The sequence below is a fragment of the Eupeodes corollae genome, chromosome 1, assembly GCF_945859685.1.
Source record: "Eupeodes corollae chromosome 1, idEupCoro1.1, whole genome shotgun sequence".
Lineage (NCBI taxonomy): Eukaryota > Metazoa > Arthropoda > Insecta > Diptera > Syrphidae > Eupeodes > Eupeodes corollae.
The window spans coordinates 51,495,311-51,512,451 of record NC_079147.1 but is presented as its reverse complement, the minus strand read 5'-3'; the positions used below and the strand labels follow the sequence as shown (position 1 = coordinate 51,512,451).

Here is a 17,141-nt window from a genome sequence, read left to right as displayed (position 1 = left end):
ACTATGCTGCTCAGTCCGTTGACTCACTTTAAATGAAATGATAGATCTAAAAGTATAAAGCTGAGAACGGATAACTTTCGCTGAAAGAAAAAAAAACTAATAAATGGGATATCAAATAATAAATATTTATTATGTTTTGTATAACATAGAGTCATTAGTGAAATACTCAAATGTCTTTAATAATTAAAAGTGTAAATAATTCAACGAGCAAAATTGAGATACATTTTACTAAAAATGAATCACTTTAAGAGTCCGATGTGAACAAACCTTAACAAAATACCATCCCTGATTATGACTTTTCTCCACTTTCTTTATTTTATTTTCTTCAAACTTCAAATCAATCGTCTCCTTCTTGTTACTACCATTCGTATCTCGTTGCTTCAGCTTGTTGAATTTCATTTTTTAAAGAAACTTTTGTTTGGTAGAACTAAATTAAAATTAACAACATATTTCATAGAAAAATGATATGATAAGTGTTTAAAAAAATCAATTAAAATTCCCATAGTGCCTTTCACAATGAAAAATTTAATATTTATGTGCCTTTTTGGCGTTTTAAGCCAAGGTAAAAATTCAATAACTTTACATCCACCCTGCCACACCCCAACGCATTAAATTGAAATTGAATCACTACAAAATTTATTTGTCTTTTAGTTAATTGTTTAATTGATGGCAAGCGATGTTCGATGCCCCAGATCCTGCGAGGTTCTTGGTTCTCGTGGGAAGAAGGTCTTCCCACTCAAACAGTAATCGATGCAAATTCAATGTCTAATCGGGGCTATTGTATTGACTTCGATCACCGTGGGGCCGATTACTCATTCGTGTTTAAAGGAAAGGCCAATTGCTACCATTGTGTTAAGACGTTTCCGAGAACGTTAAATGTTTTCGAGAAGTACGAAGGTTTGTTATTGTCCTACGTGAATGAGAATGAAACGAATTTGTTAAAGATGCTTTGATTAATGGAGGAAATTTTATATTACAGGTCCTTGTGTATCGCTACCAGATGGTGTAGATGCATCTGTGGAGAATGTTTGCAAGGGCGTCAAGGGAGACTCACAATTGATTACACTTTTCAATGAGAATTTTATTCCAATTAATTGTCGGTCTTCGCTGGAAGGTGTATGGCATTTCACTTATCAGGTATGTTGAAAATATTTAATATTTTATGTTAAAATGGTGTTGCAAAGGTAATGCAAATGCACTTAAGTATTATTGTGAAATTTTGAATGCAAAATGTTCACTGAAATTTAATAACAAATTAATCACCCTTAACACGATTGACGTTTTATTAAACCAAAACAAAAAAAAACAGAAAAAGTTGATCTTCGGATGATATGAAATAAAATATCGTATTACAGAAACTTTAAATATTGTCTCCACAGCCTTTTTGTTATAGAGCTCTTATTATTTATCCATTAATGCCAAAACTTCAAATTTATCAATGCCTTTTGACACTACTTAATATCAATTAAGCCACACAAACAAATTCTTTCAATTTGTAGAGCAGCAAGATGCCTTTCTACCTACAAATTTGTAAATAAAAATATTTAGAACTATGTGTTCAAAGTTGCCGTCCACCCGATGCATTGGTTAGCAGTATGTATTAACTTCCACAAAGATTTGATCCTATAAAGGCGTTTTCGTTTGATGGAAGCTTTTCTAAGTGTTTCCTATCTACAAAAAGGGGAAGCTCTGAAATGTACCAACTGAATCGGAATTAGCATATGTGACTGCCTAAAACTTTTGTCAACGATCTTAACAGTCCCTATCTTCACGGTTCCAACAAAATCAACCACTGCGCTGATCAAATCTTCGCACTTCGACAAATTTTTGCATAGCTATAGCTTTACAGTCTTATGGCATGACGGCGCGGCCATCCTGCGAAACTCGTTCGCTAGTGCAGGATGAGGAATCAGTCTACTTAACATCGCTTACAGGATGACCATGGAGAATTCACGCTGCCCCATAAAGGTTGGAAACAAATTAACAGAACCTTTCGATGTCAAAAAAGGTTTTAGACAAGGTGATGCGCTGTCATGCGTTTTTTCTATCATCGTACTTGAAAGAATAGTGCAGAGCTCACACGTCAACACTAGAGGCACTATCTTTCAAAAGTCTGTCCAATTACTAGCATATGCTAATGACATTGACATAATCGGAGGAACTCAGCGTGATTGCAATGGGGCTTTTGTGAGTATTGAGGCAGTGGCGCAAAAATGGGTTTAACGGTTAATGAGGGCAAAACAAAGTAAATGTTGCTGTCAAGAAAGGACATACAACACCGACGTCTTGTTCAGAACGTCACCATCGACAGACGTAACTTTTAGGTAGTCAAGGAATTCGTCTACCTAGGCTCCGCTGTAAACGCAGAAAACAACACCAGCGCTGAGATTAAACGAAGAATAACTCTTGCTAACAGCTGTTTCTTTGGGCTAAGAAAGCAATTGAGTGGTAAATCCTTGTCCTGCTATACGGTGCAGAAGCATGGACTATGACAAAAGCGGATGAAAGCACCTTGGGTCGGTTGGAGAGAAAAGTTTTTCTTGTGATCTACGGTCCCTTATGCATAGAAGTCGAGCGGAGGAAAAGATGGAACGACGGGCTGTACGGGCTCTACAGTGACGTACCATAGAAACCAATGCTCCGGCCCGGAAAGTCTTCGAATCCACACCCACAGAACAGCGCAGAAGAGGAAGACCGCGAATCAGGTGGTGCGCACAAGTGAAAAGTGACCTCACCCAACTTGGAGCGCGAAACTGGAGACATCTAGCTAGGGACCGAGCTATATGAAGAAGTTTGTTGGGTGAGGCCCTAGTTCACACAGGATGCAACAGGATGAAAACAGTGAAATCTCGCTGCACAGTCAAATCGTTCTCTAGTTATAGTCAAAAGTAAAGTCCGTACGACAACTTGCTAATGCAGATAACAACTGAGCAAGCTATCTTTGGTGTGCTTAGTGCTTTTTATAAATAAGTGGAAAATCCCAGACTTTGTAATCCATACCATAGATGGTATTCCACTCAAAATATCAGATTAAGCCAGATATCGTCGGTATACAAATGAACTGAAACTTATACCGTTTTCTTACAAAGATATAAAGAATGGCATCTATAGATGTAAAAATGGCGATGACGACTACTTCTACAGTACGATTGGGAGCAATCTGCAATCTTTTACCTCTGGACCTATACGTACTAAAACCCGCTGCAAACAGTGTCTTATGGCTCAGTAAAACCAGTTAATGGGAAACCAGCCAAATAGGACACACATAGATTGTACAGGAATACATAGGCACAAATCGAGCACAGACTACATAACATATTGTATGAATTTCAATAAACCCGTCTCAACTATCCTCGTTGATAGATATGGATTGGTGAAAAATGAACAACATACAAATTACTTCAATTTTTATAAACACTGACGGCTGGAAAATTGTTGCTGAGGTAGGTTTCAGTTTTTTTGTTGAAAACTCGTAATCTTTATTTCTTCAGACTTGCTGATAAAAGCAGCGGAGCGTCTCTTAAGCCGATATATTGGCAGTGGCATACGCTGCAAAACGGCGCTATTACAGGCACAGATAGCACTATATTCATTTCATTTCATAGACTTTTCTGAGGGCCATGAAAATTAAATGTCTGGGAACGAGAGAGCTGGCGAAGGAAGGTACAACACTGGACCAATTCAATATTTGTACACTCATTTAAAAGCACCCCATCCTGTGAATTAAAATTAACTATTGGTTACAATAAAATACTCCAAGAAAGCTGTAAAAGGTCGAAAAGCTTAAAAATCTGTCCCACGCACAAGACAATTATGGTACAAATTTGACGACCCAGAGATGCTAGTCGATTTCTTGCATCTCGACAAAAAATCTTTACGACTCCTTCTGAACATAACAACAGGTCAAATGTGACCTTATAAAGAAAGTGTTGCACGGGGAAGAACATTAAGGCATCGCTCACTTCCTAACCTAACAGTTCAAAGCAACACCTGGTGAAAGAAGTAGACGGTACTGTGATAAGGATGAGCCAGTCAGAAGGTGGAAAAAACACATTTCCCCGGTTTTAAACTGAGTGTTTGCACGTTGGTCGATGCCTTCTGAAGCGCCTGAACAAACTAATCCCCAAATCCGCACCGTAGCTCCCAGTAAAGATGAGATCGTTGCCGCAATTAAAGCACTTAACAACAATATAGCGGAAGAATTTGATGGAATTCTCCCGGAACTTTTACAAGCAGCGCCAAAGTCATCAAGCGAACTGCTTCATCCGCTCATCAAAGAAACCTGGATCACTGAAAGCTTCCTTGATGTGTGGAAGAAGGGCATTATCGTCGAGCTCCCAAAAACTTGCGTTCTACGTGGCTTTGCCAAAATAGTAGAAAAAGTCATACTGGAACGCATCAGAAAACACCTTGAGGCCACACTTGATGCCGAACAAGCAGGATTCCGCGCTGGATCCTTCTGTATTGATTACACCAACACTCTGCGGATCATTATTGAACAGTGCATTGAATATTGATCACCACTACACCTGCTGTTCATCGACTTCGAGAAGGCCTTTCATAGTGTTAACAGGGAGTATATCTGGTTAGCTTTGCGAAGGAGAAGCAGAAGTTGTGGGGCTAAAAATTAATTCCGCCAAACAAAAAAGATCAGCCTGGGAACCGAAAATCCTTTCAAATAAATATTTCCTCGCAACCGGTAGAAAAAGTGGAGATCTTTCAATACCTTGGAAGTATCGTCTCCATCGAAGGCGGAACCGAAAAAGACGTCATCTGCCGCATCGGCAAAGTAAAGCCGGCGTTCGGTATGTTGTCCAAAATTTGGAAGAACAACTCTATCAGCTTAAGAACAAAGCCACGACTATTTCGCACAAATTTCAGATCTGTGATTCTTTATGGCTGTAGCACTTGGAAGGTTACTTCGGCCAATACAAGAAAGCTGCAAACCTTCGTGAATAGATGTCTTCGTAACATCCTAAGGATTTTCTGGCCAAACCGTATATGAAATGAGGTCCTTCATAGAAGGACAGGCCAGGAACCTATATGGATTGGACATACGCTTCGAAATGGTAACGACTGCATTGCAGGCCAAGCAATGCAGGGGAATCCGCACACACAAGAAGGAAGAAGAGCTAGACGACCGAAAAGCACATGGCGCAGGACAGTCGAGGCGGAATCAGCGTCACTAGGCAAAAGTTGGAGTGAGCTGAAACACATATCCGGAAACCATATACTATGGCGGCGTAGGCCTAGTAGAGGTCCTATGCCCCTTAGGGGTTCCCAGGTCTGAGGACCTAAGTAAGTCACTTGCTAACCACTACCAAGCCCGCTACCACGTTATAATTTTTTAGTTAGATACTTCTTCAAAAATCTTGCAGACCTCGAAGCCATTTCAGGAAATAACATCTTAGGCTTCATCAAAGCATCTAAATAAAATAAAAATAAATTAGGTGGCGCAACAGTCCATGAAGAACCAGGGCCTAGTGACTTACAACTCTCAACCATTCTTGTGTGGGAGTAATGTTATCAGAGATGGAAAGGACCTACAGTTTATATGCATAATCCGAACGGCTAATTTTGAGAAAGCACTTTTAATGACAAGAATTACTCTTAGGGGATTTGTCAATTCTTCACAAGAGGCAGTACCCGTGAATTTTGTTTTTTGTGACACAGGCAGGGATTGAACCCAAGACCCCTTGCATGACAGTCCAACGCACTAACCACCACGCTATGGGTACTACCATCAAAGCATCTAACTGACTGAAAAATAACAACCCATTGATATCATAAGTTAAAAGTGAGGATGATCTCGACTAACTTCCTGTGGGAACCTGGAAGGGTATAGCTATAAATATAGCTACCTGGAAAAACATGTAGATTAAGACCGTAGTCCACGCAGCAAGGTTATAGCACTATTTATAAAAGAGTCTTCGAAGTTGCAAAAAAGACAAATTCTCACCTCTTGGCCCATTTTAGTTTCTGATTTTGTTTAAGAATCGCGCTTGAACTTTCCTTTTCGGTTGGTATCCTGATGCATCAAAACTCAATAGAAATAATTTAGGTATGACGATGGGAAGGCAGAAAAAATTTCCAGTGTATCAGAGAACTTAAAGCAACACTTAGATAACATTTTACGATAACCTTTGTCACATTTAAAACGCTCCCAAAAGTCAAGGCACCTCCGCAAAACTTGAATTTCAACGTAGTCTGTTTAAAAAAAAAATTAAACTCTGCTCCAATCTTGCAGAGAATACACTCAGTGTTTTTTTTTTAAATTACTTATTTATCAACAATTTTTCTTTTCAGAATCGTTTCCGTTTTACCGGTGTATGCAACAAACCCGATGCTAGAATTCAGTCATGTCAAACGGCCGGTACTCAATTCTTGATAACAAATCAAAAATTCAACATATCTTATCAGAAATGCGAAGGCATGGATGGTACATTCACCGGTTCGGTTGAATACAGTTGCCTGGGAGATTGGTTCGTTGGAAAAAATCATTACTTCGCCGTCGCAAATACGAAAGAATCTCGTAAAGATGAAAAATATCGTTGCTTCTTAAAGAATCGAGACGATGATTTGTACATTGGTGTCTCTATCACTGCTCAGTGCAATACCCTGAAAACTCCCGAAAGCTCACCGGAACGTTTAAAACTTACACCAGTCAAGGCCGAAGTTGTCGAACCGGGATGTACGCTGCCGCAGAACTTCACCGGAGAATGGGTGAATACGGCGAATATTGATGCCGATGTGCAAATTAGTGAGACACATATCAACGAAACATATTACCCCGACAAGTCTCGGTATCGTCGAACGATTTATGTGTGTCGCGAACGAAGAGGCACCCGGATTATGATGGCTCGTCTCACTGTCGACGGTTGTCAAAAGGATTACGTTTGCTTTGACTTTATGCCACGGCATCATAACATCATTCGCTATCGCAAAGGATTGGCGGTTATTAAAGACGATTTTAGTACAGTGTGCTCCTGGGTGCAGTTCCCCAACAAAGAAGCATGGAAGTATAATTTCTTTTTGGCAAAGAATCCAGTTCCAGTGAGATGTCCAGTAGCTGGCAAATTTAATTTCACTCAACGCGGCGAGCATAAATTTAAAACGAGGTAAGACATGGGTGGCTAAAATATCATTTATGATTGACTAACAAAATTTTCCTTTGTTTTTCCTAGAATCCTTGGTGGTGTGACTCTGAGTCCAAGGCCAGATATTCATTGCAAACAGAACATTTCAGATCTTTCAGTTTGCGACACCGATCAGAAAGAAATGGCTATAGATGAAAATTACTGCCTCTCGGTTGATCACTTAGGACGTCCTGTTGATATTTACAGTAGGAACTCTTAAATTATCTTTAAATTATGTTCTAATTCAATTGATTGTGTCCTTTAGGTGATCCCGATTATAGGATGAAGTGTATTGGCTTCTGGAAGGAGAATCTCAAATCTTATCTCATTACTCATGATGCCTTGGATCCACTTTCAAAATATCGTTGCTGGGTCTACCAGAGGGCTGATCTGAATCGTGTCCTTATGTCACAAGGTAAGAAGTTTTGTTTTTATCTTTTTTGGCAAAAAATCTAAATCTTTGCTTTTCTTGTAGCTGTCGGAGCTTTTTGTAATCTCAAACAAGACGTGACTTCTTGGAACTACACCGAAGGAGCTGCTGTTGCAATTGACATGACCGAATACGAACGTGAAAGAGATCAATGCCCGATGCATTTTGACGATGGATCAAATCCTTGGCTTGAATCCGAGAGTTTTATCAAAATTTTCGACTGGGACTTTTATAAAGCTGGAGCAGATCAATTAGAGAAAAATATGTGTGCATGCATATTGATGTCTTTTGCGATAGTTATTTTCGGAAGACGATTGATAGATGCGTTAGTTTAATAAGAATTTAACGAAAGTAGGTGTTTTATCATTTCGAAATAGGAAGATAAATAGAAAATATTTCCGTCCATATTTTAAAACTTAAGAAAAAGTTGTACAATTATAATTTTTAAGATGAAAAAATTAATTTTTAAAGAAACTTTTATATTGAAACAAAGCAATTGAAAAGTGTTGATGTCTCTGTCAATGAAATTGATATTTGTTAATTTGGTAAATACACAACAATATTAATTTGTTTAATTTTATATAAATCAAAGCTTTTTAACAGAAAGTAAATAGTAAATATTTCCGTCCACATTTATTTAAATTTAAGAAGTTATATTTTTAAGACAAAACTACAATTGAAAAGTCAAATTCATGTTATCTCATTTTTATTTTTTATAATAAAGAACACATCAGAATTCAAATTAATGTTTTATTTGTAAAGCAAAGTTCTTAAATAATCTAAGTTTTTTTTACGGCTGTTGCTTTTTACGTGGAAATGACAAATCCGTGAAAAGTGCTTTTGAAATAATAATTTTTTAAGTTCGGATTTAAAACAATTAGGTCCCCTATATAACTCCTGACTTAACACGTATACCTAAATGGAGTTGTAAGTAAAAAGTTCCCAGTTCTCTTAATTCAACTTAATATTAATCTATGTAGGATTCAATAAAATATTTTTGAAGATCATCATAAAACACACACAAATTTAAGTCTCAAAATTGACAATAAATTAAATGAATAATTAGTTGAAATAGAAATCGAAAAGCAGTGAATCCCATAAAATAGTTATTTAAAATTGCAATTGTTTTGAAGAGTTAAAGATAAAAGAAATTTGCATTTATTATCGATTCGTTGCTTCCACAATTAGATTGATGAAAATTTAAAATGAAAGCTAAAATGAAAATTCAATATCGGCTTTCTTGTTACTGACAAGTTGATTTACAATTACCAGTACCAACTCCTAGAGAAGACCCAACAATACAAAATCCATACAAATCACTTCTTCATCGATTTCAAAACAGCATATATGACAGAGTTAAGAGAGACGAGCTATACTTTGCCATGTCGAGTTTTAGGTACCTAACGCCTTATCATGATGTCGTTAAAGAATTTTCGCTGCTCCGTCAAAATTGGTAGAAACTTAACCGATTCCTTGAAAGCCACTAGAGTAATACTACAAAACGAAGCGCTGTCATCGGTTTCAATCTTGTTCTTGGATATGCATATGACCTCGACATTATGGAAAGAACCAAACGAGCAGTTACGGGTGCCCTTTTTTTACACTTGAGAATTTTCAGAAATTAGTAAGCTTATTAAAATACGATCAGAGGCTCATCATAAGTACATGTGTTAATTTTTAGTAAAAAATAATACAATTATAGCCTAACAGAGGCACAAAATACAAAACATAATTAACATTTGACTATTACAGAACAAAAAATAAAATGAGAACGTTTACGATAGTGGAATGGAGCAATGGTTCTAAACAATGATTTTAATCCCACCTTATTTAAATTTAAGTCTATCGATGAACAGTTTAAGTTATATAAAATGCTCATTCGACTTAAAGCTTCATTCTTCCCATAGTTACTTTTATGGAAGTCAATATGTATAAAATCAAATGTACCCAGGTGATGAGTTCCGTCTCAGTTATTCAAGTGTACACAACTCACAAGATAGCAAATAAGGTGCATCATTTTTACCATTAATGAGTTGATGAAAAAATACTAAGTGAATATTAACACGCCTTTGATGGAGAGATTGCATTTGAAGAAGCAGAATACGATGTTCATAGCGGAGGCAGATCATAAGGATCATCCCAAGGAAGACCCTTTAGGGCAAAGCGAATGAAATTGTGTTGAATTGATTCATACGAGTTTTATGCATTTCGTAATACGGAGTCCATACCTGCGAAGCATATTCAAGGTGAGGACGAACATGGCAATTATACAAAGAAAGAGTAACATAGGAATCATTGAATTCCTTTGTCCAGCGTTTTATAAAACCAAGCATATTGACAATAAAATTAGTGATGTGTGAAGTCCAAGTTGGAACAGACATGAACACCTAAATCTTTGAATGTGGAGACGCGACAGAGTTTTTGCTGTGATATACAATGATCAAATACGCTTCTGATTAGTTTTTTAGTAAAAGTCATCGTCTGGGATTTTAAAGGGTTGAGTAAAAGGCTATTTTTCCCACACCAAATGTGAAACTATCAATGTCGGCTTGTAAAAGAATACGATCATGGGTGGACTTTATTATTTTAAAAATCTTCATATCGTCAGCAAAAATGAGAAGTTCACTTGAGCGTAGACATGAAAAGGGCCAAGATGGCTTTCCTGGGGAACACTAGATTGAGCAACAAAAGGTTCAGAATGACAATTTCAAAATTTTACCTCATAGAATCTGTTTTCAAGGTAAGATTTGATTCAATATTTATAAAAAATAATTCCGTGGCTAAGCTGGTCAAAATCTTTAGAAAAGTCATTGTATACATAGTCAATTTCATAACCTTGTTCTAAAGCGTTTGAACATATGTTTGAGAATGTGAGGAGACTAGTAATGGTTGATATTTTTAAACCATCTTGCTGTTCGCAAATGAGATTTTTACTAAAAAATGCTACACTTTCACAAACAACTTGTTTAAACAATTTAGGAATGCATGAAAGCTTTGCAATGGGCCTGTAGTTTGTTAAATCCGCCTTGTTACCTTTCTTGAAAATTGATGTTAGAAATGACTTCTTCCATATACTGGGAAATTTGCTTGTTTTTAGAGATGGTTTAAATAAAGGGGTTCAATTAAAGCATTACTACACTTTTTTAATACTATCGGGGGAACACCATCGGGACCGGCTCAGCAGTCATCATTCAACGCAGATAAAAGATCAAGGACCGTACTCTGTAGCAGGGATGTGACAACAGCTAGTTTTTGGAAAGGAGTGAAGATTATGAAAATATTTTTGTTAACTTCTTGAGGGCTATTAACAAATGACTCAAGGAAATTTGTTGCGAAAGCGTTACGGATATCAACAGTTTTATCTAACGAAAGGTTCTAGTAAGAGAAGTTAACTGGAAAGCCATCTGATTGTTTCTTTAAGTTTACAAGTATATACAAGCCCATATCAGTAACATAACCAGCGTATACAAAATTAGAAAGAAACTTAAATAGGTTAAAGAGTTCAACATAAAAAGAGAAGTTGATTGGAAACAGATTTTTCAATGCCTTACGCAATTCTTTCGTGTACCAAGGATGGTTAAAGTTTGTATTTGCTGATTTCTGTATGGGTACATTTTTTTCAAAACAATAATTAAGGATCTTATAAAAAGTTAAAACTGCTTAGTCAATGTTAGAAAATGCTAAAGTATCAGCAATTCCAGAAATGGTTAAATCTTCAGCCAACTGCTGGAAATTTGCTCTTCTGAAATTAAAATTATATAAGCAATCAAAGGAATTACTGTGTTCAGTAAGGTGATTACTTAAGTCAACAAAAAAATGTCCAAAGGGGGGTGATATTTATCAATATTAGTAATTCCTGATCTGGATTCTAGAACAAGAGTACCTACTAATAACGTCAGCAGAAAAGACTAAATCGGGAATTCGATTTTTTGAGTTTTTAATACAGCTTATTTGCTGTAAGTCAGTAAGAAGGAATTTATCGAGAAGAGATAGTTCCATTTGTGAAGAAGAAGGAGAGGCTTCAAGACAGGATTCTTCTTCTAATGGAATCCAGTCAATGTATCTAGTACTGAATCTAAAGCGAACAAAATTGATCTTATCAATAATGAGGGGAAAACGAAGTATATGCTGTCATCGAAGAACGTCGTTTTCCATCGCAGACATGGTCAGAACATTTGAAAGTATAACTTCGAGGTGGTCAAACAATTATCTTCCTGGATACTGTTGATAACTCTGCAAATGACATCAGTGTTAAAATCAAGTTTAGAATAATTCTTGCAAATCGCTTCTTTGAACTAAAGTAAGCAATTGAGAATAAGGCCCTATCAAGAAGACGTTGTACAAAACCCTTATCATCCCGGTCTTTCAGGCGGATGAAGGCTCTGTTGGTATTTCGAAAGAAACGTTTTACATACGATATATTGACCGATCATTTATGTCAACTGGTGAAATAACACCTCTTGGAGACGATACAACCGAAGAACTGTATAAATTGTACAGCGACTCGCCACTGGTTAGTCGGCATTGATGAGTGAATGAATATCAAAGCTCCAGTTCCTAAAGTATTAAACGCCAAGCCAGAGGGAACAAGAAACTTTATTTCCGGTGGTAATTAAAACTGGAGACAGCAAGCTAGAGAACGAGTAAAGGAAGGAGGGACTTACATATGTGAATAAATAGTTGACTAGTACCTTCAAAAAGGTGCCCAACAAAGCTGAGGTAAAGAGAGTTTATAACATTGCGGGTACTAAAATTTGTCTTTGGACCAAGTGTGATGTTATTGGTTCAATTAATGGATCTTAAATTAAGTTACTTATCACAATGGTTATAGATTTCAAAATCACATGATATTATGTTATGCTAATTCTAACATTTGGCAGGTACAGGCAACATAAGGGACTTCATTTGCAGTCAACTTCATTCCTTGAACGTACATTTGGACCAAAGCAACTAGTTAGTTTTTCAAGTGTCATGAATTTCAGAACTTTACTTTTCAAACCTTTACTTTAAGTTCAAAGTGCAAAAAGTACCAAACAAATTATTGTCTACACAACACTCCTCAGGCAAGCTACAAGTCTATCACGATTTTTATTTTGTACTGTAAAGAAATATTTCTTATTTCTTTTTCAAATTGCCAAGGAAACCTTTTACACCTAACATTAAATGAAGTTGTGCAGAAAATAAATAAATCATAGAGTAATAAAGTTCAGCTTTCAAGTAAATGAAAAAACATGATCAACTGTCATTTTGATAGAAGTATACTTGACTTAAAAGTTAATGAGATTTTTTTTGACTAACTTTTCAGTCACCTTTTCATTAAAGTTGCCTTAATTGGAAGATCACTTTTTGGCAGCTTGCCAATCAAATAATAGAAACTTGCCTAACTTTCAAGTCCCTTAAGTCGTCTGAACCTGCCCATTGTTTATAACGCGAGTTTGTTATGGTTTAGCCGTTGCTATAATAAAGCTTCACTATTCAAATTTTTCCATAACATAACGACAGCTATGTGTCTAATAATTAATTAATAATTTTTCTAAAAAAAAATTGTGTCCAGCCTGTCCCTTAAACAATCCTTTTCTCCCTCTAACTATTGTCTAATTATACTTACGTCCCTTCTCTCCAAGGTCATGAAAACGCTGATCAATTCTCAGCTTAAGAAATATCTTGAAGAACGAAAGCTTATATAGTATGGCCAATATCGTATGGCTTTCGGAGCAATAGGTCAACTTATGATTCCATGGTTCATCTTCCCGAGCATTAGACTAGCTATGGTTTACTATCGACATTTAGTATGTTATCTTTTAACACGTATTTAGTTCTGGTTTCTATCTGGGTCAATTTTAGAAACCTAAGAAATAGTTTTCATTATGACAACTAGTTTTTTTTTTCAAATGGTAAGGTATTTCGATCTGTAGTTATAAGAAAAGAGACTGATAATGTTTGAAAAGTAAATAAACATAAGAAAAAAAAGATACATAGCTGCATGAAAATTGTATGCTTTGGATCTATAGGCTCTTGACACTATTACAATATCTAATTCGAACCCAAAAATATCAAAGTCTACAGTGGTTTACCTAAGTTTATTTATTACTTAAAATTAACAAAATAAGTTATTGTTGCGAGATATAATTTTACGAGTCCTATACATTCATTGATAAATTAGCGGAATCATTTTCCTGAAGGTTATCTAGAACCAATCGCTAACTTAGGATTTTTACTTGAATTGCTTGAGAAAGCTAGTTGTCGAAATCCGAAATTGAGAGTTTGTGTTGTCAGGACTAGATGTCGCTTTGATGATCAACACAGATCTTATCTCATGATAACTTATTTTGGTCAGTGGCGATAATAAAATACAGCTATAATTGCACTTGATACTGCAAAAGTATTCGACAGAGTTTGGCATTAATCTGCCTTAATTTAGTATAAGATAGAAATTACCTTTTGGACCATTCAATGCAAGAGGTATTCTACGGGTTCAAATCTAATATCCTCAAAATAAATGCTGATCTCTCACATGGCCCCTTTTGTTTCCAACACTCTTACTTGTGTTTATTTATGATGTTTTTTAATCTACTATTTTCTTTCGCTGAAGACTGTACCTTTATCATTCCATATTCGATTTAAGATTCACATCCGTTGTCCTTATTTGGATGTGGACTACCAAAAGCTTCTTTTAGGATAAGCTTTTGGTAGATTTTGATATTGACCGAATTATACATAAAATTTAACTACAATTCACGAATATTTTTTCCGAATCCTTTCAATCCTTAAACAGTGAGTTTTATAAAAAAGATTCCAAATTACTGAGCAGTATTCTAGGAAAGATCTCACATAAGCATAAAGTAATGACCAAAGGGTAAATGGATCTTTAAACTCTTTTCAGCTGCAAACCACAAACCCCAGCTTAGTATTTGCTTTAGCAACCACAAAATCAATGTGGGAGTTGAAGTTTAGTTTGTAAACAAATATTACACCTAGGTCTTTCTTTTTTCTAAGCTTTGTAAGTTGTGTTTTATTTATTTCGTATTGAAAACAAATTGGACTAAGACTACGAGAGGAAGATAAAGATTGACGTTGAAGAAAAGCTGGTTAGCACTGCACCACACACAAGCCCTCAAGGTCACTTTGAAGAAACAGACAATCGTCCAACGATTTGATACAGCGGAAAATTTTGATATCATCCGCAAACATTAGGCAGAGAGGATAGAAGGGGTCCCAAAAGTGACTTCCTTGAGGAACAGCAGAGGTTACATGAATTACTTCAGAAAATAAATCATTAAGGGATAGGACGCAAACCATTTTAAACTATTTGAATGGATTCCGATAGATTCCATCTTTTGTAATAATATAAAATGGTTGACCCTATTGAAAGCCTTTGAAAAGTCCGTAAAGACTACATCGGTTTGAAACCCATTTTCGAGATTTATAGTGATTTGGTTACAAAAAATAGCTAGGTTTGTTGTAGTGGATCTTCCAGCTATAAATCCATGCTGAGATGGCCCAATCGTATTTTTAAGAATAAAGGTAAGTTTTTCATAAACTATTTTCTCGAAAATTTTGAGAATCATAGACAATTTACTTATAGGACGATAATTAGAAACATCCTGTTTAGAGCCAGATTTATGGATAGGAAACATTAAACAGTAGTAGTTAATGGCGCCGAAAGAGCAACAACACAGTTTTTCAATAAAATTGGTGGAATGCCATCAGGTTCCGGTTGACTATCATCATTGAGATGCCTTAGAGCTGACTAAACATCTTTCCAGCTTTAAGTTTAAGCTGCCTATTCCTACATATATTGATGGAATTATCCCTTATAACTGATGAATAATTTTAAGGAACATATTGAGGGGAGTTAACCACTTGAAAAAAATGTCCAAAGATGTTGCTTATGGTATTTATGTTAGTTGATGTAGTCCCTAAATACTGCATCCAATTTGGTATCCCGTTAGAGAATTTTTTGTTATTTATGTACGACCAAAAATGTGTACTACTTTGTTTCAAGCAGGATTTAGTACGATACAGATAATCCTTTCCGATGTACCATTAAGAAAGATTATTGCTTTATTAACATTACATAAATGTGAATTTCTTTACCTAGCTCAATTTTGCAACCCTTTGCAATGTGCAGACATTCAAACCCCCCTTGGATATCCTAATTACTCTCACTATGATTATTTTTAAAAGTGTATTTATGAAACTTTGAGCGCACGTACAATTATATACAATGAGTGCTGTCTTATGTCGATTTCCATTGAACCACATGAAATAGACGGCCCGTCGCTACTAAAAACTAATATTTTTTGGTTCCAATGGAAAGAAAAAACGTAGCAATATTTTTTTGTAAGTGTATTAGTGTAGCAGCTGTCAGAAGCATCTTAAAATATTTACAGTAATAATCCCGAGTCTCGTCTATTGTTTTGAATTCAATTTCATTAGCTGCTACCGGCCTGGTGTGAATTGATGTTTAATGTATTATATAATGGGCCTTATCGGGAATCTCCCGGGGAATTTTATTTCCCACGGAAAGTTTCATTCCCAAGAAACATTTCGAGTTATCGTGAATTTCCCTCGGAATAAATTTTTCCCAGGGAAATAACTACCAACATCGAAAAAACAATTTTTTTTTCGGAACTCAATTTCGAATTGTGTGCAGTGTTATCATAGGATCTTAATTAAAAAAAAATTTAATTGTTAGTTGAAATTCCCTAAAATTCCCTGTACAATAAAACAATATCCCAAACAAATTTCCCCTATTAAGAATTTGTAAAATCTTTTAAAACATCAACTTTGTTTCTTTATTCATTAAGAATATTTGGAATCATCATTTTACGTTTCTTTATTCAGCAGAATATTCCGGATAAATCATTTTGCGGTTTTTCTTTATTCGTTCCGGAATATTTAAATGCATTCTTTTTTTTTCATGTGAAGGAAGAATTATATGGTACTTTTGTTTCCTCAAAATTGGCATAAAATAGCATAAAATTGTCCTCTTTGACTCTTGAAGAATTTGAAGAATAAAAAGTCCCTCCATCTAAAAACACTGTTTTGACAGTTACATTTCTTGTTGTTTGGAATAATTTTTGTTTTGGTTAGATCGAATTTTAAATCTTTAAAATGCATAGCATAGGATTTATATTACTGGCGGTGGAGGAGGAAGAAACAAAAAAATGTGAAATCAGGTCTATAAGACGCGAATTAAGGGATAATTCCAACCCCTTGGAGCTACCACAAGAACTGTGAGTAAAATTTTTGTAAATTTTGTAAAAAAATATTACTTTTTTCCAATCGGATACGGATTTCATTGGTGGACCAAGGCTATTGAGCTCAGTCTCCGTTTTCTTCCAAAACTTTGCCAAATCTTCTTTTTCTCTGTAGGTGGTAAATCCAGTCGCTATATCCGTATTCTTTTCGATAAAACTAACCAGAAGTTCTAATTGGTTTTGATTTGTTGAGTTCGTCCTATAATAAAATTAAAAAATTGTTGCTCCGTCTCGCCTTAATTTCTCCGCCAAAATAAATGCGGAAAAATTCCAGAGAAATCACATAAAATTTCCCATGCAAATATTGTTCAC

General features: G+C 35.7%; 2 protein-coding genes across 2 annotated transcripts in view; both read left to right on the top strand.

Annotated features, from left to right (window-relative positions):
• The window catches only part of LOC129939506 (Golgi SNAP receptor complex member 1), a 261,115-nt gene that overhangs the window by 191,386 nt on the left and 52,588 nt on the right, over window positions 1-17,141 (top strand). The gene's annotated exons all lie outside the window — the stretch shown is intronic.
• Window positions 368-8,308, top strand: LOC129939497 (uncharacterized). Its single transcript, XM_056047528.1, has 7 exons — window positions 368-562; window positions 652-897; window positions 980-1,137; window positions 6,307-7,118; window positions 7,185-7,342; window positions 7,402-7,551; window positions 7,612-8,308. Exons 1-7 carry the CDS (start codon window positions 517-519, stop codon window positions 7,899-7,901), a joined length of 1,860 nt encoding a protein of 619 aa, XP_055903503.1. The 5' UTR covers window positions 368-516; the 3' UTR covers window positions 7,902-8,308.